The 19,859-nt window shown below is 46.8% G+C and overlaps 1 protein-coding gene across 5 annotated transcripts; it reads left to right on the forward strand.

Moving 5' to 3' along the window:
* Kctd18 (potassium channel tetramerization domain containing 18) lies at positions 1–10,802 on the forward strand. Of its 5 annotated transcripts, none has more exons than XM_057758637.1 (7): positions 1–86; positions 2,621–2,850; positions 3,360–3,571; positions 5,567–5,760; positions 6,688–6,782; positions 8,492–8,594; positions 9,107–10,802. In XM_057758637.1, exons 2-7 carry the CDS (start codon positions 2,694–2,696, stop codon positions 9,597–9,599), a joined length of 1,254 nt encoding a protein of 417 aa, XP_057614620.1. In that variant the 5' UTR covers positions 1–86; positions 2,621–2,693; the 3' UTR covers positions 9,600–10,802. The 5 variants fall into 5 exon arrangements, with proteins under 5 accessions (XP_057614620.1, XP_057614619.1, XP_057614622.1 ...); XM_057758636.1 differs by lacking the exon at positions 1–86 and adding an exon at positions 488–637; XM_057758639.1 differs by lacking the exons at positions 1–86; positions 2,621–2,850 and having other exon boundaries at positions 3,420–3,549.
* The last annotated feature ends 9,057 nt before the right edge of the window (positions 10,803–19,859 follow it).

The following is a 19,859-nucleotide window of genomic DNA, read 5'->3' on the forward strand; positions in this document are numbered from 1 at the left end:
CACCGCGCGGAGCGGGCGACGACGGCTCACTTCCGGGTCCGGCCCCGCGGCGTCGGGCGGCTGCGCCGAGGGCCGGGCCGCCGCAGGTCAGTAGGCGGTGGCAGCTCCGCTCCGCCCGCCGGGGTGGAGGCCCCGGGCGCCGGGTGGGTGGCGGGGCTCGGGCCCCGAAGCGTTGGGGGCGTCCCGAGGGAGGCCCGGCCGCTCCGATGCGGCCTGCGCGGACCGAGGAAGACCCCGGCGGGGCCTGGTGATGCCCGCTCGCCCCCAGCTCGCTCGCTCGCCTTGCCCGGTTTGGTCCGGCTGGGCGCAGGGCCGTGAGCCCTTTGAAGTGTGCTCCTCCGAGTGGAGTCCCCGGTCCGCCGATCCCCCGCCTCTCAGGCTCTCTCAATCCTGCCTTGCCCGGGGCGTCTGGCTTTTTGGCAGGCATCCTCGACGGTTCGGCGGGGAGGGTCTTCACACCACAGGAGACCCCAGGGGTTGCATCTGAGCAGTGCCATCCCCGGGACCGGCCTTGGGCAGCTGATAGTGAGGGCAGGGCCGAAAGCGGGAGCCCTGGAGGTGGGGTGAACTGTGGGTGCATCCCCCAGGTTCACTCGGCTGCCCTGGGTTATCTCTGGCTCCACGGCTTACCCCCAAGGCAAGTTCGTGTGGCTGCTGCACAAACCAGTGATTCCGTTGCCCAGTGTTGTCATCTGTCAGTAGGGACAAGGATTCTTGTGTGATCAAGTTTTTTTCTGTGTATTAGGTAATGTCTGTTTAGTTCTCTTCGCAGCGTCTAGTGCACAGTAGGCGTTCAGTAAACGGGATTATTGAGAACGACACTGCCCTTGCCTTCTTGAGTTTAGGGGAACGGGATGGTGTGGGGAAGAAGAGGTTAAACACATGCCATGAAATCTGGGCAAGGATTCTAACTCTGCACAGAAAGACCTTGCAAGAGATAAATGAGACTTATCTAGGAACAGGAACAGCTCCGGGACTTTGAGGCAGCAAGAGGTCGCATCAGTAAGTGTAAGCGTGAATAATAAAAACCCAGAGACAGATATTGGGTTCAACCTGAAGATCAGAGAAGCAAAGCAGCCAACTACTAGAAAGCTCTTACGTCTTTGAAATCTTCAGACTGAAAGAGCAAGTTCTGTCTCATACTGCCTTACATTCCTCTAGTGCGCGACCACTGCCTGCCTGGCCTGTATGGCCGACTAGTGTGTCTGTTTTGAGTTCTGGTCTTCAGGTAAGCTTTGTTGATTAAAATGCAAATGAAATATCACCATAAGTAACTGGTCTTTGGAAGACTGAACCTTGTTGAATTCCTAATGCTTTTCGTTGGTTGGCCTTCCTCAGGCTCTAGTGGTCTCCTCCCATTTTATTGGCATTTGGTGAAGTTGGTGTCTCTGGGGAAGGATTTCAGTTGATCAGTTCGTAAAGCTGAATTGGCATGGATATAGTTGAGTTTGGCAGCCACCTTAAGACTTTCTGTGAAAGTTTAGATACTTTAGATTCTTAATGGCGAGAGTACATGTTTCCAGCCCATTTCAGATTCCGCAGAGAACCATGGTCATTTGTTAACAATGTTCGGAATGGATAAAGAGATTTATAAAAGAACGTCCCCAAAGCGTTGGCCATTTTAGAATGTACGAGCTATCATTTGTAGGTCTAGAGCAGTCTGGCTACCTGTATAAATAGAATTTATTTGTGGACATTCTGTTTATTTTTGTGTATGTGGGTATTTTGCTTGCATCTGTATCTATCTGTGCGCCATGTGCACGCAGTGACCGCAGAGGCCAGACGAGGGCATCCAATCACTTGGAACTGGAGTTACAGACAGTTGTGAGACATGTGGTGCTGGGAATTGAACCCAGGTCCTCTAGAAAGAAAAGCCACATGATATCAACCAGGAGCCATCGCGTAAATACCCCATGGCGTAAATACACTTCTGATCCCAGTTAACAAAGGATATATTACCTAATTATGAAATTAGCTACAATTTCAGGATCACAGTTATCGGCAGTTCCTTATCTTCACAGTGTTTATCTCAAGTTCCTCAGTGTGTACCTTAGGGAAACTTGTGTTACCATGTAGAATTCGTCATTTGCTGCGTTTTGAGTTTGTGCCATGTGTTTTTTTTTTTGTGTGTGACCTTAACTGCTTCCTCCATTTTATATATAAGAAAACAAGAAAATTAAGACAATCGATTGACCCAAGCATCAGAGGTTGATGCCTCCATTTTATATATAAGAAAACAAGAAAATTAAGACAATCGATTGACCCAAGCATCAGAGGTTGTAATTGGTAAAGCCCTGCGCTTCCCTACACGCTGATCTCTTCAGTCTAGATGGTTTCTTCAGACTTGTTCAAAACATACGCCAGTGCCAGAGATCACAAGCATGTTTTGTCTTTGTGCCTGACTGTGTTTTACCTTGTATAATTTTTAGTTATTTTATCAAATGTGATTTATAATCGCTGGATATTTATAAATCCTCAGATGCAAATTTCCCCAGCTTAGTGCATTGCAGATGTCTTTCCTATCACACAGAATAGAATCTGTTTAAACCACATTAAACTATATTTATCTTATCCATTTATTTTCAGCAAGGTCAGTGATATTTGTCCTTTGTTTCTACAGACATCTGGGACGACTGTGATTGTTTCGAAGTGTATGAGAGCTTCTATCAAAACTTTAGGCATCCAAGGGAGCGATGGCAGGCCCCCAAGCAGAAGAGCTGCTAGATATTCTTCGTCTGAACGTGGGCGGCTGCATTTACACGGCCCGGCGGGACTCTCTGTGCCGCTTTAAGGACTCCATGCTGGCATCCATGTTCAGCGGGCGTTTCCCTCTGAAAACAGATGAATCCGGTAAATGTGCAAAGTCTGGAGCATGAGTGTGAATATTCGTCCAAGTGGGGCTCTGTTGTAAAGTCCTTTTCCTAGTTGTGTTAGAATGTATCATATTAGCCCACTAATTTCCGAGCTCACTAGGACTGTATGGAGACTCATTAAGCCTATAGAGAGATTGAATAGCAGTTTCTGAAGTCTGTAGTGCCGCTCCTGCACGGAGACACAGGAGTGAGTTGGTGAAAAGGCCAACCATGACCTAATGATGGGGACGACTGTGTTTGAAAGTTGATGCTTTCCTGTGGCATTCTGGGTGATGGTACGAGGCTGACCACACACTGGCTTCTCTCTGTGTTTCCCTGGAGAAGCAGCTGTCCTATAGTTGACAGAGCAGCCACCGTAGAGTCAATGTTGGGCTCCGTGCTTGGTCCAGTTGTGTGTGCGTATGTGGGAGCTGATGTGCGTGGCTGAGACATGGAGTGTCCAGATTGCTGACGGGTCTGCCCGACTGTCTCGGGACTGTCTTCCAGGGGCATGTGTCATCGACCGCGACGGACAGCTGTTTAAGTACATTCTGGATTATCTCCATGGAGAAGTGCAGCTTCCCTCGGATGCGCAGACCCGAGCCGCCCTGCAGGAAGAGGCCGATTATTTTGGCATCCCTTATCCGTACAGCCTGTCTGACCACTTGGCCAATGAAATGGAGACATATTCTTTAAGGTCAAATATAGAACTTAAAAAGGTCTTGGCATTTTCTCAAGTTTTAAAATACATGTTTATTATGCACAAAGAAGTATATTATTCTGCATAGTTGTGATGTCACATACCGAGCATGAGGCAATTCGTAATCTTTTTTTTTTTTTTTTTTCGAGACAGGGTTTCTCTGTGGTTTTGGAGCCTGTCCTGGAACTAGCTCTTGTAGACCAGGCTGGTCTCGAACTCATAGAGATCCGCCTGCCTCTGCCTCCCAAGTGCTGGGATTAAATCGTGATCATTTTTTAACATGCTTCTTAATTATTCCTACTCATATTGAAAGGCCAAAATTCTAGGAAAATTATATACCGTACTGAAGATGTAACACTTTTCATTCTTTTAGGTAGAACTCTTCTTCTGAAATCGTTGTTTTTATTTTGAGGTAGGGTCTCGCTCTGTAGCCCTGGCTGGCCTAGAACTGGCTTTGTGAACCAGACTGGCCTTGAGCTCACAGCGATCCACCTGCCTCTGCTTCCCGAGTGCTGGGATTAAAAGTACACACCACTACACTTGGTTTCTGAAGTTCTTTTTAAATTAGAGAAATACTGTCATTAATGAGGGTGTAATGGTATTATTTTATTTACTAAGCTAACTTGTTTTTACGAGAATTGTTCTGCTAATAATAAACTCTTATCTGACTTAGGGAGTGTAGCAGTGTAAATGCTGAATTCACTTTGAGATCAGCAAATCTTTCTTAAATGACGTTTTTACTTTACACCACATTTTAAAGATACTTAAAGACTTGAAAGTTTTGTTATCCATGTCCTTTCAATAGGTATTGTATTTGTGGCTATTTAGCACGTAAGAAAATTGTTTCTGCTGTCAGTTGTTGACCCTGAAAGTTGCTGTGCACTGATTTGAGCTTTGGCTTCCAGTGTCAGCTCAGGACAGACTGACGGACAGTTGGTTATCAGGACTGCAGCACAGAATCCCTTAGGAATTTGCATGGGCGTATGGATTCTGCTACTGATGTTTTGGACTTTTAATTGCCAAGTGATAGTCTTGATAATGCTACTTAGCAAACTAGAGAATGGGGTAAAAAAGCCTGCAGGAAGATTAGAGCGGGTTAGCATTCATCTTTTGAATCCCAGCTCTGTAGTCCTCAGCTCCTGATTCGTATTAAAAAGGATAAAGTGTACCTGCATTTATTCCAGCATCGAGCCCTTTTATTTCAAATGTTGTGGCGTGCGTGGCGTTGTGCAGGGGCTGTGTGGAGCACCAAGAAATGGAGTCCAGTTCTCACCCTAGAACGGTTCACAGTGTAGTCTGGGGTTCACATAGGTGCACACATAATGCTAAAGATCAGTATTTAGCCGTATTCAATGAAAGCGCCAGCCTGAGGACCCTGGCTGCATTACTGAGTAGTAGCGGCAGGTGTCATCTTCATGCTGCCTGCTCTCCGGGACACGAAGGATGTCAGTGGACTCAGCAGACAGTGGGTCCTTACTGTGCAAATGAATGCGTGACGTCAGCGTGTGAATGCGGATGAGTTCAGACCCTGCTGGGCCGCACCATAGCAGACCTACAGTGTAGAAGGACAAGTTAATCTTGTTATCCGTAGTTGGAATTTGGAGTAGGAATAAGGACCAGTCGTGGGGCCAGTGAATAGAAAGAAAAACGGAGGCTAAGTGAGAAGTTTGAGGGCATCTCTAAGGAAAGTGGAGAGCTGACTTTTAGTTACTATATGAAGACTAAAATTAAAAGTGATGCTGGCAAGTCAAAAGAAGAGATAAAAGAGAAACTCTCTTTGGAAAAGTATTCTCTCTAAATGAAGAGTTGTGGAGGTTTTTGTTGTTGTTACAAAGAAAAAAAAACCTCCCTCCAGTTAGTTCATTACATTTATGTTTATAGACTAAGTCAGAATTGATGGTCTTTTTATTTCTCTTTATGACCAGCTCAAATTTTAGCTTTACGTGTAAGTAATACAGCACATTTATCTTGTGTTCCATAGTTAAATCTCAGTTTATATACATATTTGCTTTAGGCTTTAACAGACTTCTGTGACTCGTACGGCCTAGTCTGCAGTAAACCGACAGTCTGGGTTCTCCACTATCTCAGCACATCTGGTGCCAGCTGTGAGAGCAAGGTTATCGGTGTCTATGCCACGAAAGCCGACGGGACAGATGCCGTCGATAAGCAGCTGGGCGGAAGGGTTCACAGCAAAAGCATCTTCAAAAGGTACGTTTGGATCGTGTGATAAAGAACAAGGTAAAGTCTGACATCTTTTAGCCATTCTAGGAATCATTACTGTGTGAAATACTGTGCCTAACTCAGGGCATGGAGCCCTGGCTGTGGGCAGCTGCCTCCGGAGCTTCTGCTCAGAGGGTCAAGGACAGTGGTTCTCAGTCACTCAGCCCCCATGCTGGGTCTTCAGAGTGAACGGAAGAAGAGCCACACACTAGCGTCTCACGAACCACAGTGTGGGCAAGGCGCCAGCCTGGAGTCCATGCCCACTGGGTGACCCAGGGTCAGGCTGCGCCTTGGTCTGTCCCTTCCAGGGCTAAGCTGCCATGGCTTGGACGTGTTAAATTCTTACAGGTTGTCCTCGTCCCTGTAGTATTACTGCACCAGGAAAGTCACTTAACGTATTTTCTGTCTTCTTCATGCTCTGTGGGAGAGTGAAGTTGGTCACACGCTCGTCACTAACTCATAGCATGTGAGCTTGCTTTCAGATGACGGGAGGTACTTTCATTTCTGAATCCTTTCCGGGCAGTAGTGTTTCTGCGTAAGACACCCAAACACCTTGCCTGATGGAAGGAAAATGGCATCACAGTTGGATCTTTTCTAATTAGAGCTAGCGGGTTTTGTTTTGTTGGCCTTTTGTTTGTTTTTGAGACAAATTCTCACTATATAGCCTTGGGTGGCCTGGAACGCCTGCCTCTGCCTCCTAAGTGCTGGGATTAAACACATGAGCTACTATATGTGTGTGTGTGTATTTTAAAAATATATTGAGATGAGAGTTATGAGTGCACACTTGAAGCTTAGGGTCACATGGTGCTTAGATGTTTTGTAACTTGCTTATCAAGTATTTGTTGAGTGTATGTTAGCTGGATATAAATAGACACATAAATAGTAGATTTTCATTCCAGTTTTGAATGTTCCTAGAGAGGCGGGAAATAATGTTCAGTACATTTGGAGCTATTACTCAGTAGCCGAGTTGAAGAGAATGATGGATGCCTTTGACGCCTGGGAAGGAAAAGGTACAGTGCCATTCTTCCGTTTCATGTCCTCGGGTGTCCTCTCTCTCTCTCTCTCTCTCTCTCTCTCTCTCTCTCTCTCTCTCTCTCTCTCTTTCTTTTCCCTTTCCCTTTCCCTTTCCCTTTCCCTTCCTTCCTTCCTTCCTTCCTTCCTTCCTTCCTTCCTTCCTTCCTTCCTTCCTTCCTTTCTTTCTTTCCGTTTTGAGACAAGGTCTTCCCCTGTAGCTCAGGCTGGCCTGGGACTCGGGGCTCTCCTGCTCTGCTTCTCAAGTGCTGGGATTATAGGCTTGCATCACCGTGCACTCCATCCCCAAACAGAAAGTGGGAGTAAATGGGGCATCTCTGTCTTTCCCTCCAGCCCATGGCCTGCCCTCCCCTCCCTCTTCCTCCAGCCCCTCTCTTCCAGGGTGTCAGCTGTCTGTCATAAGGAGATAGATGTCAAGGAGCCTGCTTTCCAGTCTTCACACCCACGCATGAGGTGCTAGATCTTATCACCTGTTCATAGCTCAGTGACTTCAAGGATGGCTCTCTGAGCTGTCCCTACTTAATCAGTTTCCGTAGACCTGTGGTGTAGCTGGCAGTGCTCTAAGAAGTGCTTCTGACCTGAGCATGAAGGGTAAGCCAAGGAGTCTACTTAGCAGGCAATGGTGCTTTTCATCCTAGAAACCACGAGGTGGAAGGAAAGAACTGACTCCTGAACCTTGTCCTCTGACCCCGGTGGAGACTGCCACATCCGTGTCTGTGTTCACACAAAGTAAAATACATATGAAAAAAAAGGAGAACAAATGGACAAAGAGTGGAATTGACTGGACACGTGCCTCACTCCTGGACACTGAGCGCTGAGGAGGCTGAGGCTCACTGTGTTCAAGGCTAGGCTGGGCTATATAGTGAGTTTTAGAGCACCCTGGTTTAGATAGCTAGTCTCTGTTAGAAACAAACAGATGGCAGCATTGGGGTGAAGATGCACTGGTGCATTCTGAACTACCATTCCCGGGTGTTGGATGGGGAGTGATTTTGATGTTGTGTTGTGGTGGTTGGTTCTGGGGATCAAACCCAAGTGCTCCGTGCCCACAAGGCAGGCACTCCACTAACTGAGCCGTGTCCCCAAGAGCAGCAAGTGCTCTTACCTGCTGAGCCTTGTTTGGTGACAGTGGCTTGCAGGGTCGTCCACACATGGATGCAGTGTGATGGTCGCAGTAGTGCAGCGTGACAGACAAAGCGGTGGTGTAACCACCATTGTAATACCCTTTACACCTTTAACCAACACCACGACTGATTGTAAAGCCCCAAACGTTCCCAGAGTGCTTAATCTGTTCTAAGGACTTCATGGCTATTAACTTAAGATCACAGCAGCCATGCCGGGTGCATGCTGTGATAATTAGTATTTCACTGAGGAAACAAAACTTAGGATGAGAAAGTAACTTTCCCAAGGTCACATTAGTAAGTGACAGTGGGATTTAGACACACGGTCGGAGCCGCTATCCTTAAAGCCAGCGTACACTCAGTCACTTTCTAGGAGCAGTGCAGAGCCCTGGCTTGCAGCCAGCGCACGAGCTGTCTCACTCTGCCGTCCTGGGGCCACTAGCGAGCTCCTGTTCGTGCTGTGAGCACCTCCATCCATCACCTGACAGGAACAAGCTACAGACGGCTGCTGTGCAGTCATGGATGGCCAATGTTCACCCATGGCTCTTAATTCTCTTTTTAACTTCAAGGTGTAAGCTACTGGCGTGTGCCTCACGAGCTGATAGAGTGCTGGACTCTAGAAGAGCAGCCGTTGCATGGAAGCCTGCGTCATATGGCCCCCATCCGAAAGAGGTTATCTGTGATTCTGTTTGTTTTGAAAGCTGTAGCTGCTAAGATTTGTCACGGAGGAAATAACTCTTGACTTGACTAAGCTGATTAACCACCTGCGCGGGTGTTGTACATGTCAGTGAAGTAAAGTTACCACCACTGTGGAGAAGTAGGGGGCTCTCCTCTAGTTGTGAAGTAAAGTTACCACCACTGTGGAGAAGTAGGGGGCTCTCCTCTAGTTGTGAAGAAAAGTTACCACCACTGTGGAGAAGTAGGGGGCTCTCCTCTAGTTGTGAAGAAAAGTTACCACCACTGTGGAGAAGTAGGGGGCTCTCCTCTAGTTGTGATGTGCCGTATGCTCTTGTTGGAGAAGGCGGTTGTGGGAGTTGTGCTGACCCTTCAGTTGTCCTCGGTGGGAGTGAGCGAGGAGGCGGGTTGCTGCCTGTAAACTTATGCCTGAATGTGAACTCTGGAGACTTGCTCTTTAGTGCTCCCCAAAGCGAAAGTGCTGAAATGGGATGCTTCTGTGTTTCCAGGCGGCTGCTGACCCTCGGTGAGGAGGACGAAGGTGTCAACTGCAAGACTGGTCCTACGCCGGTCAGATTTCTGGGCCCTTCCACAAGCACCCAAATTAAAGTCAAGAACTCTGCTTCTGTGAGAGTGTCGCCTGTCCGTGCTGCCCAGATCTCTTCTCAGGCCACAGCAAACCGGTCTCGAAGAGGCAGCTATGGAAAGGCAGCCCAGTGCCCTGTGGCCACCGAGGCATCCGGGCATGCTCCTGCTTCCCCTCACGCCCAGAGTGCTGAGAACCCAGCCACGCAGCCACCGCCTGCTAAGGTGCTCCTCTCTGACAAGAAGTCTCTGCCGCACCGAGTGATCAAGCTGAGGAGGACTCCACTGTGTCTGGGGCCTTCCCTGCCTACCCCCTCAGCTGGGAGCCAGGGCAGCTCCCCCCAGCAGCCTTCTCCAGAGGTGTCCATCACTTCGGGTGTGCGGACTGAGACCAGGGAAGACCAGCCTGATGGGTAAAGTGGACTGAAAACTGCCTGTCTGTCCTGCGGCTTCCCGCACACCGGTTCCAGCGAGTGCGCTCTGTTCCTGGCAGCAGAAGGGAAACCCAAGTGGATGTTTAGGGTGTTTACAGGGAAAATGAGTTCCATGACGTGGGGTAGAGGAGGAGACTTGGCGGTTGTGGGATTACTTCCTTTGCATTTTCCTAAGGTGTCTGTGTGCAGTTTGGTTTCTAGCTTTTAATGTAAGCTTTATTTAGATGGTTAATTGATGTCAAGGTGACCGAGCAGCGTTCACTGGAAACATCTCCCCTTTTGCAGTAATCCTACAGGTTGTCTGGCTGCTCTTATGATGTTACTCCTGTGGCCCAAGGGTAGGAGTGAGGCCTGGCATAGGTTCCTGTCAGATGGAGGGGACCAGTGTTGGCCACTCTGTATGGTGGCTGGGCGCGTCTCCGCGGGAGTGTGCAGCCACAAGCTGCTTATTCTCCAAAGACAGCCTGAGAGCATGAAGGGGAGAGGAAAACAACACAGTTAAAGACCAGACTTGGGCTCCCACTTGATCGGGCCATTCTCTTTCCTGGACTGCTCCCCTAGGTCTGTAAGCAGGTGTCTTCAGACACACTGGTGCGTGTGGTAGGAGCTGCAGAATGGGTTCTGGGATGGTTCAGATTTTGCTTCAATAGTCACGTTTCAAAGTGCTTTGGAAAAGAGAGGTTGAGCAAGTTTAACTTTTTAACTCAAGTTAATTTGTTCTTAGAAGTGGCCATTGAAGAGTCCTTTGGTTTATACACTATGTTTTATGTATACAGTTTCCATATAACTTGAATTTCATAGTTTTGAACAAAATATTTTGATTAATCCTCTATTTTTTCATGAACATTGAATTGTGTGTGTTTACTCTTACACATTGTTTGGTAACGGGATCGTCCGTTTCTACTTGTCATGAACTCTGTGCTTCAGTGGTTAAAGATGGTTCTAGAGCACTGTTCTCCTTACTTGGGTCCTGGGCACACACGTGGATTGCTCTGGAAGAGTGAGGCAGGTATGTGTGTAATGTTCCTTTTAAATAAATACAACGTATCCACAAAACCGTGACATTTAAGTGACGACTTATTTAAACTTGGCTCCCTGCAATAGTTTAAGAGCTTACTAATTTATGTAGGTTTTCTCTTCGTGTTTCCAAAATCACTTTCTTGTCTTGCTAATCCATGAAATAATAAAGCCAACTTTGAATAGATATCTACTGGTCCCTTTCTCAGAAAGTGGTTTAGCTGAGTAGAAAAACTTTTAATTGTAGATCCATAATGACATTCTGAAATATTTAAACTGTTTAATCACCTTTAAAAACTGCTATTTTAGAGAACTCAAGCAGCTTGACAATCAAAGATGAGTGCATTCTTGGGACTACCAATTTGGACATCACACTTGTTACCTGACCTAGGACATTCCGAATCGCTGACTCATTTACTGACACACACAACCAGGAAAGGGAACTTCTGAAGACTGATCATGGGCGAATCCATCAATAGTCTCCCTGTCCACAGCAGGTAATCTGAGGACATGGCTGCATACAGCACACCTAGCCTTTGTCAGAACACAAGAGGGCCGTGGGTGAAGGATGCACTAGACAGGACAGGAGAGACGCTCTCGGCAGGTAACGGCACCGCCACCACCGAGGCCAATAACCTCCCTCAACCCACGTGGTAGGAGAGAACCAGCTTCCACAAGTTGCTCTTTGACCTTCATGCAGGAGTGGGTGTCGTCCCCTCCACTATTAGAAAAGGAAATAAAGGTAAGACTGCATTTGGGGCTGGTCCTGGGCGGCAGGGGTGGGGTCATGGCTAGGTCCACGGATCCGAACAATTAAGGCCAAGTTCAGAAAGCTCGAGTGTCAGAGAGTATTGCTTGAGAACAGTTCCCCGGATGTTGCCTTTGCCTTTTGTGGGAAAAAAAAAATTTTTTTTTTAAATGTTTTACTTCTTTGTCCTTAAAACGCTTTATTTAAGCCTCTGCAACAAGAGTGGGCAGTGCACCAGAAGCCAGTGCTTTACTGGATTGGAAGAAGGAAAAAGGCGAAAAGGAAAAGTGTGTAGTTTGAAAAGTCGTTTCCTGGGTCTGGGTCAGGAGGCAGTGACTTTAGTCGAGAAGAAGTGTGGGCATTATTTATCCGAAGAAAAATGTGCCCATCCGGGACTCCTTGTTGGAAACTGGTTGGTCCTGGTCAAATCCAGTTTCTTATGAAGTGAAAAGCTGGAGGCTGACTTAACAATGGATTTATTTCTGTTGTGTTGACACGAACTCTAGATCACAGAGTATTTTTCCTATGTTTTGTTTACTTTCTTTTAGTTTCAGAACAGCATCATCATTAAGGAAGTCTTTTCTAGTTCTTAAAGATCCAGAGAACGAGGTTGAGAAAGTTAATCCTGTACAGGAATGAGCACACTCCATCATCCCAGCCCTGGCGTCTACTTGCCAGAGGGAGGACATGGGTGTAAAGCTTGGGAAATTGCTCTACAGCGGGCAAGACTTTCTGTAGGACTGTACTGAAGTAGGATCGTCCGTCTCGTGCGAGACCTCGATGGTCTCTTCTGTAGTTGTAGATGTCCGGTACCCAGGGGTCCAGCAGCACATTTCCGCACAGTTGGAGACAGCCCCTGCCCGCGGATCAGAACATCTGAGACCTTCAGGGATGCAGGCGCGGATTTCTGACGGACCCTGCAAGGGTCCTGCTATCTGGAGAAGGAGGGATGTGCTAATGATCAGTTGCCATTAGCAACCACGGTCCTAGTGATAGTTCTGGTGAAGTCATCACAGTAGTTCAGAGACACAGCTCTCAGGGCTGGAGTAGGTGGGGCCACGGCTTCCTAACCTTGGCCTGGCTTCCCCTACTACCTCCTTAGCGAGTTTATCCACTCAACCTGTGTCTGGTTAAATGTGTTGCAACTGTCTTGATTTCTAAAGAAGGGATTGACTCACAAGCATATTTAACTTGGCCTGAGAAATCTTTTGATGTAGCATTTTGAATACATACGAAGTCCTGTGGTGGGAAATTGCCCCATTAAAGCTAACACTATGAACGGGCGGTTGTCTTATAGAAGACTGTGTTACACCTTCAGCTCCTTTGAATAGGCTTGCTTACTCCACACTGGTACTGATGTTGGTTAAATACTGAATTGAAAGCATGAACGTGATGACGGAAGGGGCTTCTTTCTGCTCCAGCAAAAGTGTGTTGTAAATTCACTAGGACCCTTTCAGCTACGGTGAACACTATCCCTCTTCTCGTGTGGAAACTCTCCCTCGCAAACCATCGATGGGTTGCCATTTCCCCAGCCAGTGAACAGTGGACGGGTGACACTTGGTTCAGATTGTAGTACAGCCAGGGAAAGAAACATCCTGAATAGCTAACGGGGGGAAAAAATATTGGTTTCCAGCTGTTCCCAGAATTACGTATTCACAGAAGCTGGCTGGTGGTGCGGCCTGGAAGGAGCCGTTTCACGTTGCTCCTGTCAGCCTCATGAAATACACATAGTTTACATTGTTACAGAGAAGCTAATTTTTCTTTTTTCGGGTTTCTGTAGACAGCCCCTACACATTTCATATTCGCTAGCTAGATGGCTTCTGCTGCTGGCTGTGGCTAAGACGAATAGAATTTTACAGTAACTGCCAGTCCGGATTTCTGCCCTACTTGTTTATTTAACAGATTTTCCTTCTATAAGGTTCCTTTTGAGACTTTATGCTGGCTTCTTCCACCCCAAAGCCCTCATTATTTTAGTAAATTTCTGCTGAGCTCCAGGTATAAATTTGGGGGGCGCTGGAGCTTAGGAAAGAGAAACTGGTTTCAAAAGCAAAGGGCGAACTTGCTCAAGTTGGAAAAAGGCAAAAGTCACTTCTTTCTGTCAAGGTTTCTTAAAAATTCAGACATTTCTAGCTCAATTACAGATCTTTCAAGAATTCGCCACCTAATTTCTTTATTTGGAAAACTTGGGGACTCAGTTTGAGTGTTGACAACATGGACAGTTTAAGGCCATCAGAAGCCACACATCCAGACCAGGGATGTTGGTCAGCAGAGAAATGAGCTGGACCCAGTAGAATGCAGCCACCTGGTGCCCGTGATCTCCGTCTGTGGGGTCATCTCTTTCTCCAGTACCTAGTATCTATCCTCTTTCTTTTGCTGGGACAGGGGACCAGAGAGACTCAGTGTTTCTAAGGAAGACTTCTTATAGTTCTGGAAGCTAGGAAGTTGAAGATTAAGGAGCCCACAGGCCTTTCCTGCTCCATCCCGTGTTGTAGCAGAAGGGCAGAAGGGAGTGAGAACTTAGGACTGAATGAAAAGCCTCTAGGCCTTTTGTACTGACATTAGCTCACACGAGTGTGGAACGTTTGTCAATTAAATGCTTCCCTTAGGCCTTGTCTCTCAGTACGGTTGCATTTGGGATAAATGCATGATTTGGAGGTGACACACAGCATGGAGCCCTTCTGGATCTCGCAGAGTGATCTAGTGGCATTAGTGACATCTTGGACTAGATAGCCCTTGGTCTATATTGTATTATCTTGTCTATATTGTACATTTTGGTCATTGGGATTGTACTCTGCACCGGAGGGTGTCTAGTGGCACCCGGTCAGCGATCAGAAATATCCAGATGCCTTCTGCAACTGGCGGGAGCCACTTGGCCCAGTTGAGAGCCATTGCTCTTGAGGGGTGACTCAACCTGAGCAAACAATGCCGTCTTATTAGGGGGTACAGGCCAGTGAGAGAACATTGGGGCTGGCAGGGGCAGGCAGGGGTGGGGCTAAGAGGGAGGACGCCAACAAAAAATGACAAAGAATGCCAACCAATGAAGAATTCTCTCCTTTGAGTTCCCAATTACATTTCTGACTTTAGTACAGTGTGAGATAGAAATGCATATTCTTTGAGACAGGGTCTCACGTAACCCCGGCTGGTCTCGAACTTGCTAGGCAGCTGGGGATGACTTTGATTTCCAGGTCCTCTTTCCTCTGCCTTCCAAGTGGGAGGATGATTGCAGTTATGTACAGTCATGCCATGCTCCCTGTTAGAAACATTTTGTTTATTATCTCATCAAGCATTTACCCAATAAGGACTAAGCTCTAGGGCCCCAGCAGTCACTGCTGTTTCCTAACCGTAGTTGCCAGGCAATCAGTAGCCTCACGCTCCTTCCTGCTGCCATGGTGCCCTCATCACGACGGTCTGCACGCTCAAATCATGAGCCGGAATAAACCCTTCCCCTCTTAAGTCACCAGTCGTAGTAACAGAAAAGCAACTAACACGGAATATTGGGACCAAGGCGCGGGGCAGTTGATGTAATACACCTGATTCCGACTTGCAGGCCTTTGGGGCTTGAGCATAGGAGAAACAGAAGTGTCGGGAGCTGCTGGAGCTGCAGGCTAGAGGAGTTCCAGCATTGTCCTGAGTCTAACTCAAAGTTGAGTTCTCAGGTTAAAAATAGGATGGTTTATTTTACCCCTTGACTAGAAGTATGTTTAACAGTTTTCAGTAGCTCTTTGGGCCTTGTTGAGTCACGGCTCTGGGTTTTGTGTGTGTTGAAACTTGCTACTCGCTTCCCCCCTCCTCATAAATAAATTTCCTTTTGAACTGCATTTTATGGACACGTGTGGCGACTTCTCCTGTGAAACGTGAACCTAGTGGTGGAAGTGCCTGGAGCTTTTCTGGGCTTTGGGAAGGGACAGTCCTCAGATAGAGAGGCCTCTGGAAATGAAGCCTGAAGAATGTGTGAGAAGCCTGAGAACCAGGGTGTGAAGCAGCTAGGTTCAGAAGCCACGTCCCTGCCCATGGGACTGCAGCCGTAGGAGTAAACATTGGTGTTGGTCCATCTGCCTTCATGGATGGGAACTGAATCTCAGAAACTATGAATAGACAACAGTCTTACTCAGGACTTATAAAGACTTGTTTATGAAAAACAAGAGGGTTGAAAAAAAAATAACCCTATGTTTTGTAAGTATAGTATTAAAATTGAGCTCACATTTTCATCTAAATGATCCCAGGGACTTCTCAATTCTTCATACTTGTTTTTCTCAACCATTACAACTACTAAGATGTTCAGTAGTTTCAGGAAAACTCAACTATATTAGTCAGTTAGGGAACGATAATTGATTCTTTTGTTATTTTGTTGTTCTTCTGTTTTGTTTTTTGTTTTTTGGTTTTTTTTTTTTTTTGAGACAGGGTTTCTCTCTAGCTTTGGTGCCTGTCCTGGATCTAGCTCTTGTAGACCAGGCTGGCCTTGAACTCACAGAGATCCACCTGCATCTTTGTGAGTGCTGGGTTCTTTTGTTATTTTAAAGGTAGCCTTTTTAAAAAATTTTTTTATCAGTACCTTTACTTCATGGGGCCATTTGGGTCATGACTCTCCTGTGCCTGCATTTTAGGGATTTTCTCTCAATGGAGTAGGGGAAAAAAACATGACATTATTTCTTAAGCTGTCACTAGAATGTCTGCCGGAGAAGCAGAGTGTTTACTCTTGCTAGACACACGAGGGCACCACAACCAGCCAGCAATGCTGGCCCTGCATAAAGAGTGGGAGAGAGAATGAGAGAATGCTGTGTTAGGGGCAGTGAGGAATCCAGACATCTTCTGTACAGCTGGGGAAAAGCCCAGCCTCCTGGTCCTCACTGCAAACGGGTCTAGGAAACTCTGGCCTCCGCTTCTCATGATTAAATCAGCATTGAAACCTAGGCTTAGAAAAATCAGAATTCTCAAGTCTGTTACTTTAACAAAAACTCTTAGGTGGTCACTTTTCCCATCAGCTTTATACAATGAAGCTCCTCTGAGAATGTTTAATTAAAACGTTTCTGAGGTGAACAGAAGCCCTGTCTGTAACCCTAGCTTTCGGTCAGGACTCCCTGTTACTGGTTCCTCCCCTTAAACTCAGTCTTTAGGGAGGGTGAATTTCTTCGTGGTTAAACGCACTGCGTGCAGGCAGGCAACATTCTCATGGCCACAGAGTGGGACCTGCAGACTCCCCAGTGAAGTGTGAATTTGGAATGTAATTGGGCAGCCATCAGGGAGTTTGGATTTCAGAGTCTGGATGGAAGATCTATGTGGTGAACTATAGGGGAGATTTGAAATTATGCACACATTCTTACCATTAAACAGTTCTGACCTCTCTCAGAGACTTGTTAAAGAGAGGGCTCTATTCCGACTTCCCTATGTTAAGTAGAGAAATCAGTGTTCATAAAGCTCTTGGCTTTTGAAAAGGCTTTTAGCACTCTTTATTGAGAATGGCAGAATTGGGCTGGAGGATGGCTCAACGGGGAAGGGTGTGCCATTCTGGCACAAAGAGTTGACTGCGATGCTAATAACCCACATACAAATCTGGGCAGACACCTGCAGCCCTAGTTCTGGGGAGGCAGCCCCACGTGGATCCCTGGGACTCACCCCAGCACAGACAGAGAGTCTAACTAGGGAGCCTCAGACCAGTGAGAGACCCTATCTCAAAGAAAAAAACCAAACCAAACTAAGGTGATCAACTGAATGGTGAACAATACCAGAGCTTGTCCTTTGGTGTCCATGTACACACAGGCATCTACACACACGTGCACACACACGTGTACACGCACACATACACACTTAAGAAGTGAAAATGGAAGACTATGACCCAGATCCACTGGATTAAACAAATGGTTCTACCAGAGGGGAAGAAATATGCTATGGTACATTGGTCTGTACCCTGTCGCTTGTATTTTAATAAAATGCTGATTGGCCAGAAGCCAGGCAGGAAGTGTAGGTGGGGTGACCAGAAAGGAAGTAGAGGGGGGTGACAAGAACAGGAGAATTCTGGGAAGAGGAATGAGGCAGTCTGCAGTGATGACCCAGCTGCAGAGGAAGCCAGCTGAGAATTCCTTGCTGACAAAGGTACCAAGCCACGTGGCTAACACAAACAAGAGTAATGAGTTAATGTAAGATGTAAGAATTAGTAAGAAGCCTAAGCTAATAGTCCATCCAGTTTATAATTAATGTAGACCTCCGTGTGTTTCTTTGGGGCTGAATGACTAGATTGGGCAGGACAGAAACCTCTGTCCACAATCATGAGAGAGTATTTGTTTTAAAGAACTGACATTGGTCTAAAATATCTAATCACCACTTTAAAGTGCAGACTGGGAAATGCCCCCATGACAGAGTCCAAGGCCAAAACTCGAAGGGGGGGGGGCGCCGGGGGAGAACTGTCATCGGGTCTGAGCACTTTTCAGCATTCTTTTGTCCTTCCCAGGGACCTGGGAGTGTTTGCTCTGCACTCAGGAATGTGTCTGAGCTTTCTTAACTCCAGGGCAACTTGAGGGAGCGGGGCCAGGAGAAGAGCAGCTGGCTCCAACTCTGGAGAGGGCACATTCCTCCCTGGCATGTCCATTTTCCTTCCCTCTGTAAGAATAATCTGCCCCATCTTTACGGCTGTCACATTGCGACTGACATTTTTCAGGGGATCAGCAGGATCTTGCTACACGAAACTTGGGTAAAATCCTCCTGCTTTGTAAGCTATGAATTCAGGGCCTCAGATGGGTCAACAGAGAGTGTGGTCCCAAACATTCATCTTTCTTATTTGAACCAGTTCCTCTTCCTTCCTTCCTGGAATGTGACTTGACATTTTGAATTCCTATTAAATCTCTGGGTACACTCAGAGACCTCAGAAAGCTCTGGTGAGAGCAAACATCCTCCTGTACTTGGCAAAAGAAGAAATGGATGCCTGTGTGGCTTGAATACTGGGCTGTTCAGGAGAAGAGAACCAATGAACCTGGAACCAATGAACCTGGAACCAATGAACCTGGAACCAATGAACCTGGAACCAATGAGCCTGGAACCAATGAACCTGGAACCAATGAGCCTGGGCTGCCAGGAAAAAAAATCTCAACACTGAGTTGAAGCATTTGCACTTGGAAGTAGCCAGCGAAGGAAACCATACAGTCAAAAGAGGGGAATTGGGGCTCTCGGTTTTGGGGGTACTCTATTGTAGTTTGTAGTGACGACCAGCGGGCTGTGTTCCTGCCACCTTGCTCCTGGCCGCCTGGGTAGGTTATGCCCTGAAATAACCACACACAAATTGTATTCTTTTTTTTTTTTTTTTTGGTTTTTCGAGACAGGGTTTCTCTGTGGCTTTGGAGCCTGTCCTGGAACTAGCTCTTATAGACCAGGCTGGGCTCGAACTCACAGAGATCCGCCTGCCTCTGCCTCCCGAGTGCTGGGATTAAAGGCGTGCGCCACCACCGCCCGGCCACAAATTGTATTCTTTTAAACACTGCCTGGCCCATTATCTCTAGCCTCTTACTGGCTAACTTTCACATCTTGATTAACCCATTTCTAATAATCTGTGTAGTACCACGAGGTGGTGACTTACCGGGAAGATTCAGCATGTCTGACCTGGTGGCTGGCTCCATGCGTCTGCCTCACTCCCCTTCTTCCCAGCATTCTGTTCTATCTACTCCGCCTACCTAATTTTCTGTCCTATCAAAGGGCCAAGGCAGTTTCTTTATTAACCAATGAAAGTAACACATAGAGAGATGACCCTCCTCCATCGCAATTCTCCTTTTCTGAGGTCACAGCACCTTTACACAGCCAGTGCTTCTGGAGAAGCCCGACATCAGTGTCAAGGACTCTGATTGGTTCATGCTAACTAATAGGCTAATGAGCTTGTTCTGTTAACTCGTTCTCCCCATGGGTGACCAACAGCAATCCGGTCTGTAAGTCATGGCATGCCAGGGTTTTGCTGTGACTTCTAACAAGACACTTGCCCCACACAGAAGCCACGGAGAGAGCTCAGCAAGTTGGTCATCATCATTATTTTGAATACAGTGTCAGCATATAGAAGACAGAACTCAGAATTAAGAGAAAGGAGCGGGAATCGTGATCAAACTGGACCCAAGGCATGCTTTAATTCTGGACTTTGGTTCATGAACAAATCATCTCTAATGAACCAATCATCTCTATTGTCAAAGCTAGGCTGAGGTAAACTTCGTTACATACATGGTTTCTAATTACCATGTAGCATCCATGACTGGGCGTGTAGCACCTATCCAAATAGTAACCGAGGGAATATCATTGCTTCCTAAGAGTTCTTGTTTCAAACAGAGCTTGGCACTAAACCTCTGGTCTTTTTACCTCTGTCTCAAAAGTGCGTCAAAGAACATTCCACACCAAGGTAGCCATCAATGAAAGAACCAAGCCGGGCATCAAATGCAGCATATTTTAATTTGTTTCAAATAAAGCAATATATGTATATATATATTTATCTATATTTCAGAAAAACACCAG

Source organism: Chionomys nivalis, chromosome 26 (genome assembly GCF_950005125.1).
Source record: "Chionomys nivalis chromosome 26, mChiNiv1.1, whole genome shotgun sequence".
In the NCBI taxonomy this organism is placed as follows: Eukaryota; Metazoa; Chordata; class Mammalia; order Rodentia; family Cricetidae; genus Chionomys; species Chionomys nivalis.